General features: G+C 38.7%; 1 protein-coding gene across 1 annotated transcript in view; it reads left to right on the plus strand.

The window, feature by feature from the left end:
* Positions 1-11,698, plus strand: part of LOC119416008 (serine/threonine-protein kinase BRSK2) — a 195,960-nt gene that overhangs the window by 161,359 nt on the left and 22,903 nt on the right. Inside the window, exons 6-10 of the mRNA XM_037683177.1 lie at positions 2,570-2,603; positions 2,704-2,772; positions 4,823-4,969; positions 9,562-9,593; positions 11,106-11,270. Of these exons, the coding sequence (XP_037539105.1) occupies positions 2,570-2,603; positions 2,704-2,772; positions 4,823-4,969; positions 9,562-9,593; positions 11,106-11,270 (447 nt within the window). The remainder of the gene's footprint in view (positions 1-2,569; positions 2,604-2,703; positions 2,773-4,822; positions 4,970-9,561; positions 9,594-11,105; positions 11,271-11,698) is intronic.

Below are 11,698 nucleotides of genomic sequence, written 5' to 3' on the forward strand. Positions count from 1 at the left end.
ATATATTTATGATGGTACTTATGTATATGTATATGATGGTACTTCTTCCAGTTATTTAACTGTTAACCTTGGTGTACCACAAGGTTCAGACTTAGAACCCTCTATCTTCACAATCTACATAATAATGTAGGTCAGATCATTCCTGATGCATCCTTACATTTCTATGCTGATGTTACAGTTGTTTATTGTCGAGTTACAACAATTGTTAAGGTTTTCCAGCTTTTGCAATCTGCTTTTGACATCATCCAGTCAGAGTTGTTCCATCTCAAACTTGTGCTAAATGTTGATAAAAACAAAGGGATGCTGTTTTCTAACAGGAAGTCAGTTCCAGCAGTCCTTTCTTCTATTTTCTCTTCGAATGGTGTTCCTATTGAGTATGTTGATTCTTACAAATACATCTTGGTTGATCCGCATCTCTCTTTTAAGCCTCATGTTGAAAACTTGGTAAAGAAACTGAAAGTAAAACTTGGTTTTCAACACAAAAAAGAAACTGTCCAGATAACCTGACTGGTCATTGTTTGATTTTATACCTGGATTATTGAGCATGGACTTTGGTGTAAAATGGTTTCTTTTTCAGAAATAGATCCCGTCTAACTCTGAACGCTAGGAAATGCCTTGTTACTGCTACTTTCCTTCCTTCTATTGACTACGGTGACATTATTTACATGGATGCTCCTACAAGCACTCTGCAGATGTTGGATGCTGTCTATCACAGTGTGCTAAGATTCATAACTGGCTGCAACTATCGTACCCACCATTGCACCCTGTATTCACTGTTTAACTGGACATCATTAACTTCACGTAGACTCTCTCACTGGTACATTTTCATCTTTAAATCACTTCTTGGTCCATTGCCTTCATACATCTTCTCCTACATGTCACTACGTGAGTGCAGCTACAGCGTGCACTCTCAAGACATAATTACCTGTAGTGTTCCTGTTTTTAGATTTTATATCACTTTATAATGTAGCTGTTTTTGTTTAGTTTTTTTTATATAATTTAATCCATTTACTTTTTATGGGTTTTTGTTTATTTTTATGATTGTCTACTGCTGTCATCTGTGTTCTTTGTTAAAACAGGTCTCTCTTGAAAATGAGTCCTCGAGGCTCAATGAGACTAACCTGTATAAATAAAGGTTGAATTGAATTGAATATATATTATATATTGTTATTATTAATTGTAATAGATTGAGGAAGATAACCACACAAATCTGCGGTTTTAATTTATTTTATAAATGTTTAATTTTTTCCTAATTATGTGCAACACTCATGTCACACTGTGTCTCTTTATTTATTTTTTTTAATATCTGTTTTAGGTCTTTTTAGAACTGTAATTTATAAAAAGAAAAATATGTGCAGCATATATAATTTGATTAAACGCTTACAAGTTGTATACCAGATTTATTTTACTTTTACTTAGTTTAAATTAAACATAAATGCATTTTATGAAGCAAAACAAATATTTAATATTTCCACATTTATTACTGATGCTATAAGCTAATGATTCAATTTTGTTCCAGTTTAATAAAAAGATTCAGCTAGCTCCAACTAAAACTTTGCTTGTTTTCTAGTTTGTTCTTTGACCAACCTAAAGCCTTTCAAATAATCAGTGTAAGTTTATGCAGATTTCATCTTGCATGTTATGTTGCTCATGAGACAAAACCAGTGCAACTTTTAATAGTTTTTACTTCCTTGCTCATCTGCCTAATGCACTGTGACACAATCAGGGAGGACGTATTTGCACAGACTCACATTTAAAATGACCCTGTTGACACGATGAGAGTGATTATCAGCCAACACTTTGACAGCTCAAGGAGCTGGGTCATCAGGCCTGGTATTCATGAGTACACAAGGAAACAGGCTTTTAATAGTCCCTTATTAAATTCAGATGTTCTGGTTAAAGTGTGGGAAAGGAAGATGAAGGGGACATGTGTCACCAAGCTGACTGATTTAGGGAAAAAAGGTGAAATGCTTTGAAAAGTCAAGTAACAAACTGTTTTATCATTCTAATTATAGATCAACACAAATAATTTTTCTGAACCCCAGATAAAAAAATGTTTAAATACTAAAATGTCAAAGTACAGCAAAAAATGAATGTGTCAAATGACAAGCTACTCCCCCCCACTAACCCCTCTGCAGCCACCAGTGTTTGTGAACTCGCTCCATAAATCTTCATGTGATATTGATGTGTCAATCTAGTCATTGGCTTTACTGTCAGTCCATCCAGCGGTTGTAAAGATTAGTGGGTCTGGTTACTGTCTGCTGTGGGAAGATGCCCTTGACTGAGCAAACAGGAGGAGGACATCCAACCTCCCACCCCCACCCCCCTCAGGGTGTCTTAACTCCTGAAGTACACCTTGATCTATGTCCAGTGGAAATATTTACTGCCTCCTTATGTGTTTGACAGTAGTTTATGCTTGTTTGATGGTTGTTGGTTTGTGATGGTATAACTGGATTCCTTTACTTTTGCACTGATCGAATCCTTACAAGTCTTTATTGTTGTGCTTTTTTGCTTCTTTGTTGCCCTGAATCGTTATTTCAACATTCCTTTTTTCTAATGTTCACTACAGATCTCCGCACTACGCATGCCCAGAGGTCATCAGGGTGAGTAAATTTGCAATAGTTGTTCTTCTGCACTAACTTATTTTTAAACGATACAGTTTTATGTCACTATCGTGGTTCAAACAAATGTTCTTGCCTTCAGGGGGAGAAGTATGATGGAAGGAAAGCAGATGTGTGGAGCTGCGGTGTCATACTTTTTGCTCTTTTGGTGGTGAGTGCCTGTTTTTAACTAACTGAATGAGATTGGATTTTGATGCAACATGGCATAATTTAAACATCAAGTGTTGCGTTTCCATTACATTTAATAGGTTGTTCTTTTGTGATGTTTCATAAACCCACAAATATAACTATTAGAAAGGACAACCGTGGCTTTGCTTATCAACTTTTGATTCAAGGGGATTCTTAATGGGATGAAGTTCTAGAATTGCACCACTAAAGGTGGCTGCATGTTGGAGCAGCTCTGTTACTTTCATTCTGGGATGTTGCTTTTGAAATTTAATTTAATCTTTTTTTCTGGATGTAATTCACTTTTTTTTCTATGATTATTTCATCTGGTATCTGATGCTGTGCAGCTTAAAGGATTTTTACTGAACCTTTTTGCTTTTGGACATTTGTTATGATGCGTAACCATGACAACAAGGTGGTTTTTACAATTGGGAGCAGCTGATTAACATATCAAAAGCTCAAATAATACCTGAGCTACAGCACCAAATCACAAATTCGTTAAAAAGGAGGTGATGTGTACGCATCCCCATGTACCTGGCGGAGGTGCTTGAGTACCTGAATGCCGAGATCCTGGAGCTGGTGACAAAAGCGGCTCGTGACTACAAGAAGACCAGTATCATCCTCTGACTCCTGTAGCTGGCTGTCAGCAATGACGAGAAGCTCAACAAGCTGCTGGGTGGAGTGGCCATCTCTCAGGGAGGAGTTCTGCCCAAGATTCAGGTGGTCCTGCTGCCCAAGAAGACTGATAAATCCACCAAGTCCAAGTAGACAGATCAACATTTGCAGCCAGTTTCCTCAGATCTGCTCTAAGGCAGACCGATACAAGAGATCCTTCCTGCCCATAGTCATCAGCATCTATAACAACTCTAATGAAACCAGGATGATGAGTTACAACAACTTTTAATTTCCCTTTGGGATTAATAACATATTTTTACTTGAAATGAATTGAATGAAACCATGATGTAAACCTGAAGTAACTTTGGAACCTCAAATTAAAACGTTGAGGAGTTCACTTCTAAATCCTAACATTAAGAGCGCTTTACCCCCAAAAAATGTTACAGGGGCCCTCAAGCTGGTTATCCTTGCACAACTTCAGATCAGAGAACTAGAGCATCTTTTTATTCATTATCCCATCTCCACACACACTGCTGTATCTGTAATAAGGTCTGCTCTCTTGCTACATTATGTTTGTGGTTCCCCAGCCATGCAGCCCTTAAGCTTTGTTTCATTAACAGCTGTATTGGAGTTCCTGCACACTCCTGCTTCATGAATAATTCATACTGCCAAGCTGAAAGAAGTGAGCCCAATATAAATATCAACACTGACATGGCAACTTTTTGCCACAGGCCCTGTGTTTTTTGTCTTATTTTTTCTTTATTCACCCCTACTCTTACCAACTCATTTGTGTTTACTTGAGTTAAAGGGAGACTTCTCTGTGCACTTGTGTTGTATGAATCTTAAACTGTTTACATTTTCCAATTGCAACCATTCTCTCAGTCCAAACAAGTTTTACTGTTTGCCCACAGAAACCGTACTGTCTTTCTCCAGTTTCCCCCTGCTGTCTTGCTGCAAGATAACCATTTGTCTGATTGTGGGAGACTCGCTTACTCCCCAGCAGTTAGGCTGCACTCAGATCATCTGTTACACAAGTCTGTCCCCCTTTTTATCCTTAGTCCTCTCGTTCACCAGCTTGCTCTCTTCCATCTTCTCTTCTGCTGAAAGTTGTGATTCATCACACAGCCACATCTGTGAAGTGTCAGCACTCTGATAAATAGCTGTGATAGTCTAATGCTAAACGAAGGAGGTAAATGAGAAATCAGGGTAATTATCCAAAAAAAAGTCTTGTTTTCAGGGCACCGCTCTTTGTTATTTACGTTGCGCTGCATTTGACAGAAGAATACTCAAAGTGAAGAGTTGAAAGGGTTAAAAAAAAAAGCAAGCCTATTTCTGCAGTCGTGTGGAAATAAAATTCTTCTTTTTCGTGTTTGTGCATTCCTGTCTGCCTCATCTGACTTGTTGCTTCTGTGCTTCTTCAGGGTGCCCTGCCATTTGATGATGACAACCTAAGGAATCTCCTGGAGAAAGTGAAACTGGGAGTGTTTCATATGCCACATTTCATCCCTCCAGACTGTCAAAACCTTCTCCGCAGCATGATTGAAGTTGATGCCACCAAAAGACTAACGGTCAGTACATTCAAGAGAGTTGACAATGATTAAGAATGTGCTTGTTATTTTTTTAATTTTTAATTTTTTTTTTTTGGGGGGGGGTTACTTAAAAAAATCAATTAGTATCAACCTTTATGGTACAATCTTGAAGCTACAAGCTTGGCCCGGCAGTGTTGACCACAAATTTTGGCTGTTTGGAGTTGCCATTGAGACGTACTAGTAGAACAAAAAGGCAGACAGAAATCAAGCAGAGTCGACTTGACCCAAATAATTGTTGTTATCTGAATCTGGCTCCCTCGTGTCGGCCTTGAATTGGACCACTATCCCAAACTCTCCTGGATGTTATGTGAACTAGAAGCTCTGCTCCCCCCTCCCCTACCTGCTCCATTCCCAAGGACATCTGTGGACCTGTATCAGAGCTGAGCCAGCTGATAGACACTGCACCATCTCTTATCAGGACTACTGGACTATCTGGCAGTGTCCACGGACAAACTCACCGCCTTCGTTAGCCTCCCTCATGCATATATGTATCATGATGTCATCAGTATGTTGCTGTTTCTGTGCTGAGGTTTTTTTTTTTTCAACTTTCACACGGTGTGCCATCGAGGACACAGTATGAGATATGATTTTTTATACCTCCCCTTCCCTCCGTGTTTTCTCTTTTCTTATCTAAATGAAAAAGGCTGCGCCTCACACAGGGCCGCGATCTAAGACACCTCCATCCCCCCATGTCTGTTTGTTTGTGTTTTACTCTGACGGGTTGTACTGAAATTAAATTGTATTGTTCTTCGGTGCAATGGCAATAAAGCTGATTCTGATTCTGAAAATATTGATAGACCACAGCTATCACCTATGTGGAGCCAGACTTTAGTCTATTTACTATGTATTTGCTGCAGGACGATGGTTATGAATTTGGCATTCAAACATCTTGCAGTTGATCAAAAGCATAACATATTTTAGATGGCCATGTCTTTTTTTGTATGTTTTAAATTTAAATGATAAAAAGACCATACATATGAAAAACACAGATAGATGGTGCTCCTGTTCTTTTTTCTTGCTTCAGCTTTTATATTCAGTCAGTAAAAGCACAAAATACTCCCACTCCATAAAATAAAACTCCCAGATTTTCATACACATCTCGCACGCTCACACACTCTCTCGAGTCACTCCAGGTATCTTCATGAATCAATGCATCTGTTTTCATGCACTTGTCTGCAAGGAAATGTGGTGACACCACAGTTGGTAAATGTTGCCGCTCCATTTCCCCAAGCCTTAGCTTATCTTTCACAGTATCGGAACAACTATGAGCACAGTGACAGAAACTTAGACACACCACGAAAATAATAACAGAAAAAGAAAGCTGCACCAAAATGGGCGTTTGGTTGCAATTGAATTGGCACTCGTATGGTAAAGTGCTTCAGATAAGCATCATGAGCTAGAAGGATGTTGCCTTTTTATTATGCTGTATGCACATTATTTGCTTTATTCTCCTGTCCTCCCTGCCTGACGAGGGCAGGTCACCCTGAGATCCCCAGATATGCCCACCAGACAGCGGCAACGTCCTCGATAAAGGGATAAAGGTGCACCCAGACCAAGCTGGGAGAGAATATGGAATCTGTCTGCTCCCCTCTCGTGCACGAGGACTCCAAGCAGAGCTCTGGGGGAAGTGTTGTAACCTTACAGAATGTCAAATAGCCTCTTAGCTCAAGAGTCCTCAGAGTTTAAACGAAAATGACAACATGAGGGAACCCGACTTTATTTTTCCCAAGATTATTTGTCCATAATTTTACTAATGACAATCTGCTGAATATAAATATATGAGTAGCAGTTTATTTCCCTAAGATATATTGTCTTTGTAGATGAATGTAAGCCTTCCGTCTCTGGTGGGGAGACCACACACCTGAGCTTAAGAGGCTTATAAAAGGCTTAGCCCAATAAAAAGCATTTTTCTTTAGTCCCTATTTCCTTAATTAAGCCCATGGAGGCCACAGTGCCATCCACCTCAACGATCATCTCATCCAATCTATTTAAATGAGCAAATAAATTCTGAAAAATCTGTCTACTCATTTTATCTGGCTGATGAAGAGGATTGGCTACTTCATCATTTTAAGAGATCAAATTATTTCAGATCATTACTGTCCTCGTGGGGTAGGAGCAGATAAAGTTTTAAAGCTGTTGTGTTTTGCAAATCTTTGTCATAGCCAACTAAAATTTAGTTCAGTAAAAAAGACGATCAGCTTTTGAAAAATGCACCGAAACACCTATTGTGGTCAACAGCAAGCATTTTGAAACTTTATGGTGTGTGACAGCACTGAATCTTTGCCTACAATAAAAAGAAGAAATCTTCCTGTTTATACTCTCTCAGTTACCAAAGAGAGCAACAATCACACAATAGGTGAAACCTTTAACTTTCAAATGAACCTTGTTGGCTTTAACTCAATTTTGTAGTAGAAACATTTATTTAAAAATGAGCAATTATAACAATTCAGGACTGTTTTTACTCCTGAACAGCAGTAATGTAGTTTGGCATTACCATTATTAACAAGTCAATGAGTTCAGTTCAAGTTTCAGTTCATCTACTGTTTGAAATAAGTCATTTTAACTCATTTGTAGTCCACTTTAGTCCGACTGGGTAACAACTGCGTTTCTAATAGATAGGAGTCAACATTTGTGATTTATTCCGCTCAAAAATAATCTTACTTCTATGTTTAGTGTGTTTTGCTTGATAGGGAAAAAGTTGTCCCTACACTCACGTTGTTCCAACAAAAAAACAAAAAAACAAAAAAAAATGCAGACCTGCTTTCATTTTAATAAATGTTTATTTTTGCATTTTTTGAGCCGCACACCGAAAAATCCATACTCAGAAAAGCACCGATACACACAAATAATGGTCAAATCTTATTGAGGTGATTCTTTACCTCAAACTACATCACTTTTCAGCACAGTATGTGTGTGACACTAGTTTCCTGCCTTCAGGCCCTTCAATAAAAGCAGAGAGAGTAAGTCACCCACTGGCCTATATCTGACAGCCTGGGTGTCTCTTTCAATACTATGACCTCTGCAGTGGTGGACAAGAGTTACCTGGAGTCAGTAACCAGAGTCCGCCTTGTTCTGTGATTGCACTAATATCACATAAAGTCATTTATCATTTCTGCAGTGCAGAGGTCGGTCCTACGGGATGCAAGAAACATCGAGATATTGATAGAAACATCTACACACAAACTATGCCTCTGAATGAGTGACAATAATTAGAGTTGCTGTGTGTATCTCCCGTGGTTCCACAAAAGCAGCATGAGCAAATTAAAAAGTCCCAGCAGTGACATTGATCCCGTTTCCCTCTGTGGGCAGTTGAAATGCGGCAGAGTCATTGTAAAAGACATCTTTCTTCGTTGCCCTTTGGCTCGCTGTTTCTGTCTTCACTTTGCCTTGGTGTTATTGGCAAAAGCCCATGTTGACAGGAATGGTGACAAAGTGGCTGCATTAGATGTGTGGTGACAAGAGCGGCATCGAGGAAGTGTTTTTTTTTTTTTTATGTGTGTGAGTAAGAGTGATGCGAAGAGGCTGAGAATGGGAGATTCCCTTCAGACCAGGAGCTTGGCAGGGTCAGCAGTGTGTGTGAGAAAGATAATATTCTCTGTTTTAAGCTCAGGTATTTCACCTCTCTCCAACATACATAGCAGCACCTCTGCCCATCTTCATTTTGTCAATACATTAGTCCCTCGTTTATTGCGGTGGATGCTCGTACCCTGAAGCCCCGCGGTAAATGAAAACCATGAAGTAGGAATAGTAGTACAAGTATTAAGTAGTAGTCTATTTTAGAATTTTTATATATATATATATATATATATATATATATATAAAGGAGTTTTAAACACTTCTCACACTCTTGCAATATTCTAAATAATGTTTCTAAACGCTCTAAAAGAGCGCAGAATGTCATGATTTCATCTCTGCCTCATCTGCACTCTGCCACAAAGGTGCAACAGGCGCTAACTAATGTAAAATAATTTATTTTAAATAAAAATTCCATGCTGACCGTGCGGCTCATCCATCAATCAGTCAATTGTTTGTAATGTCCAATCTTATTTTGAAAAACCGCAATAGAGCGAGTCCGCGAAAAACAAACCGCGAAGTAGCGAGGGACTACTGTATGTTTATCCCCAACGGCAATGTCAATATTTGCTTCATTACTTACTGCTTCTGTTAAAACCGCTTGTTTTTTTCCTCTTTTTGTTTGAAAATTATTTAATAAAAAGCCCCAAAAATATTTTGATGCATATATGTTTTTTTTGTTTCTTTTCCTTTTAATTACCATTTTATTTTCACTTGTATAAAAAATAATAATTTGTACGCACCCTTTATGATTGTCTCTTGTTGTCTTTGTTGTCCACTGTTGTCATCAGTCTTTGTTAAAATCAGGTCTCTCTTGTAAATGAGTCCCCGCGGCTCAGTTGGATTAACCTGTCTAAATAAAGGTTGAATGAAAAAATGTAATTTCTTGTTTTTCATCCAGAGTTGCATTGATTGTTTTGGCGTTACTTTGATAAAATTATTCAGGGAAGTTCTTTGTTTGTGCACTGATCTGCCTTTTCTCCTCCTGTCTCTTACAGTTAGAACAAATCCAGAAGCACACGTGGTACATGTAAGTCTTACTCTGCCTTTCCCTTCTTGTTCCACCCTCTGCTCCTCTCATTCGTTAGACTACTCTGCAGGGCTTGTAGACCTGAAGGGAGCTACCGCATGAAAAATGACTTTGGGTTTCAGCTACGTACACAGGAGTACATTTATGCAGGGCATGACTTCACTCTCGGGGACGTGAGGGTAAAATGGTAGAGCATGAGCAAAAATTTGAAGCATATGGTCAAGTGAACAAGGAGAAGGCTTTAGGGACCAAGCATGGATGTAGAGACTAAACCCACCTAACCACCCTCTTCACCCCCTGTTAACATTTGACACTGAATGTGTTCACCTTATTAAGCTAACACAGAGATCTAAAAAAAAAGATGAGCACACTGCATTAAATTAATTTAAGGATAAACTTTTATTACACTGATGTAGCATAAATGAGAGAGTGAGTCGTGGATGAAACTGAGTCATGGTTCCCGTCCTGATCTGAAACGTTACGCAAACAGACAAGACTGATGAAGGAAAACAAGGGAAGACAAGAGTTGGGTCGAGGAGATGAATGTGAGTTGTGACAGTGAGATAGTTGCCTGCCTTTCTGGGTCTGCACAGCTGGGTGACCTGATGAATGACTGGTTTAATGAATGAACAAATGAAGGAATGCATGAGAAAAAAAACATCCTGTATGATAAATGTGCATGTTTGTTAAAGCTCATAAACAAAACCTTTTAGACACAAGAAAAGGATGAACACAAATCTAACTTTCTCCTGTTTGATAAGAAGCATTAAAAGTTCCAAGTCAGGCTTTACTTCAGGTTTTTTTCTTGCTTTGTTTCAGGCTCAGATTCTGCTGCTCCAGCGTGACACCTAGTGGTGACTTATTTGCACATTTAATGAAGAAAATGGCATTTTATTAAATGAGTTTGAGAGAAAATAGATGAATGCATCCCATTAGTTGTTCTGAAAGCTTGATTGATTGGGTGATTTTTTTTCTACCAACAAATGTTATAAGTACTTAGTGAAATGGTAGAAATGGAAGTGAAAGCATCACCGTACGGCTAGTTTACATGTTTACAGCTGAACAGAAGATGGGTTGTTTTCATTAGCTGCCAGTGGAGGTTTATGGTTCACTGAACTCATCAGAATAAGAATAGATTCAGGAAAAAGTAACAAGGAGCATGTTGACTTAACAACTGAAAAAACAAACAAAAAAAATCTTTAAAAACCTAAGTGTTTTTTGTGAGCTCTCTGAAACATGCACATTAAACTAAGTGTTAGATTTATCGTGTAAATTAATTTTACATTGAGCCAGATAATGATATCAGCCAAAGTTAAACAAATACTGACAAACATTACTGGCTTTATTATTCTTTATTCTGTTTGCTCATCATTTTGTGCAGATAATTGATATGTGCAAGTAATGTGGACTACAACTTAAACTTAATGTCTTTTTAGCATTTTGAATAACACATTAGAAAGAACAAAATATTTGATCTTCTCCTTTTATTTGTTGTATTTTTTTTATTCCCAGTGGGGGTAAAAATGAGCCAGAACCCGAGCAGCCTGTGCCTAGAAAGGTAACCATCCGCAGCCTGCCTTCTGCAGACGACATCGACCCAGATGTACTGGACAGCATGCACTCCCTGGGCTGCTTCAGAGACAAAAACAAACTTCTGAAAGACCTGCTCTCAGATGAGTGAGTGGATTAATGTGCAAACACAGGAAGATGGGAAAGAAAGGTTGTAGGAATCATAGGAAAAAGAGAACAATGGGCGTTAGTGGATCAGAAAAGTAAGTTAAGTAAAACGGCTGAAATCAGGGACAATAGGGGGCTATGATGAAGGTAGAGAGGTCCATCCTCTCATCTATGAGAGGATGGGTGTGTTCTTGTCAGTGTGCCTCTCAGCCATGGTTTTCCCTGAGCTCATATGAAATCCTGTGAACCCGTCGCTTTAGATGTCAGAAGCCATAGATCACTTAACGGCTGCCACACAGCTCCCACACTGCTTGCTGCTGCATACAAACTTATCCTGCGACGCATCATGAACATGCTCATGGGTTACCTTTGTAATGTCCTGCTGATATCTGTGTCTCCCTAATGCATGGGAAATTTGGTTCCTATAT

The sequence above is a fragment of the Nematolebias whitei genome, chromosome 10 (assembly GCF_014905685.2).
Source record: "Nematolebias whitei isolate Nwh7 chromosome 10, NemWhi1, whole genome shotgun sequence".
NCBI classification, from domain to species: domain Eukaryota; kingdom Metazoa; phylum Chordata; class Actinopteri; order Cyprinodontiformes; family Rivulidae; genus Nematolebias; species Nematolebias whitei.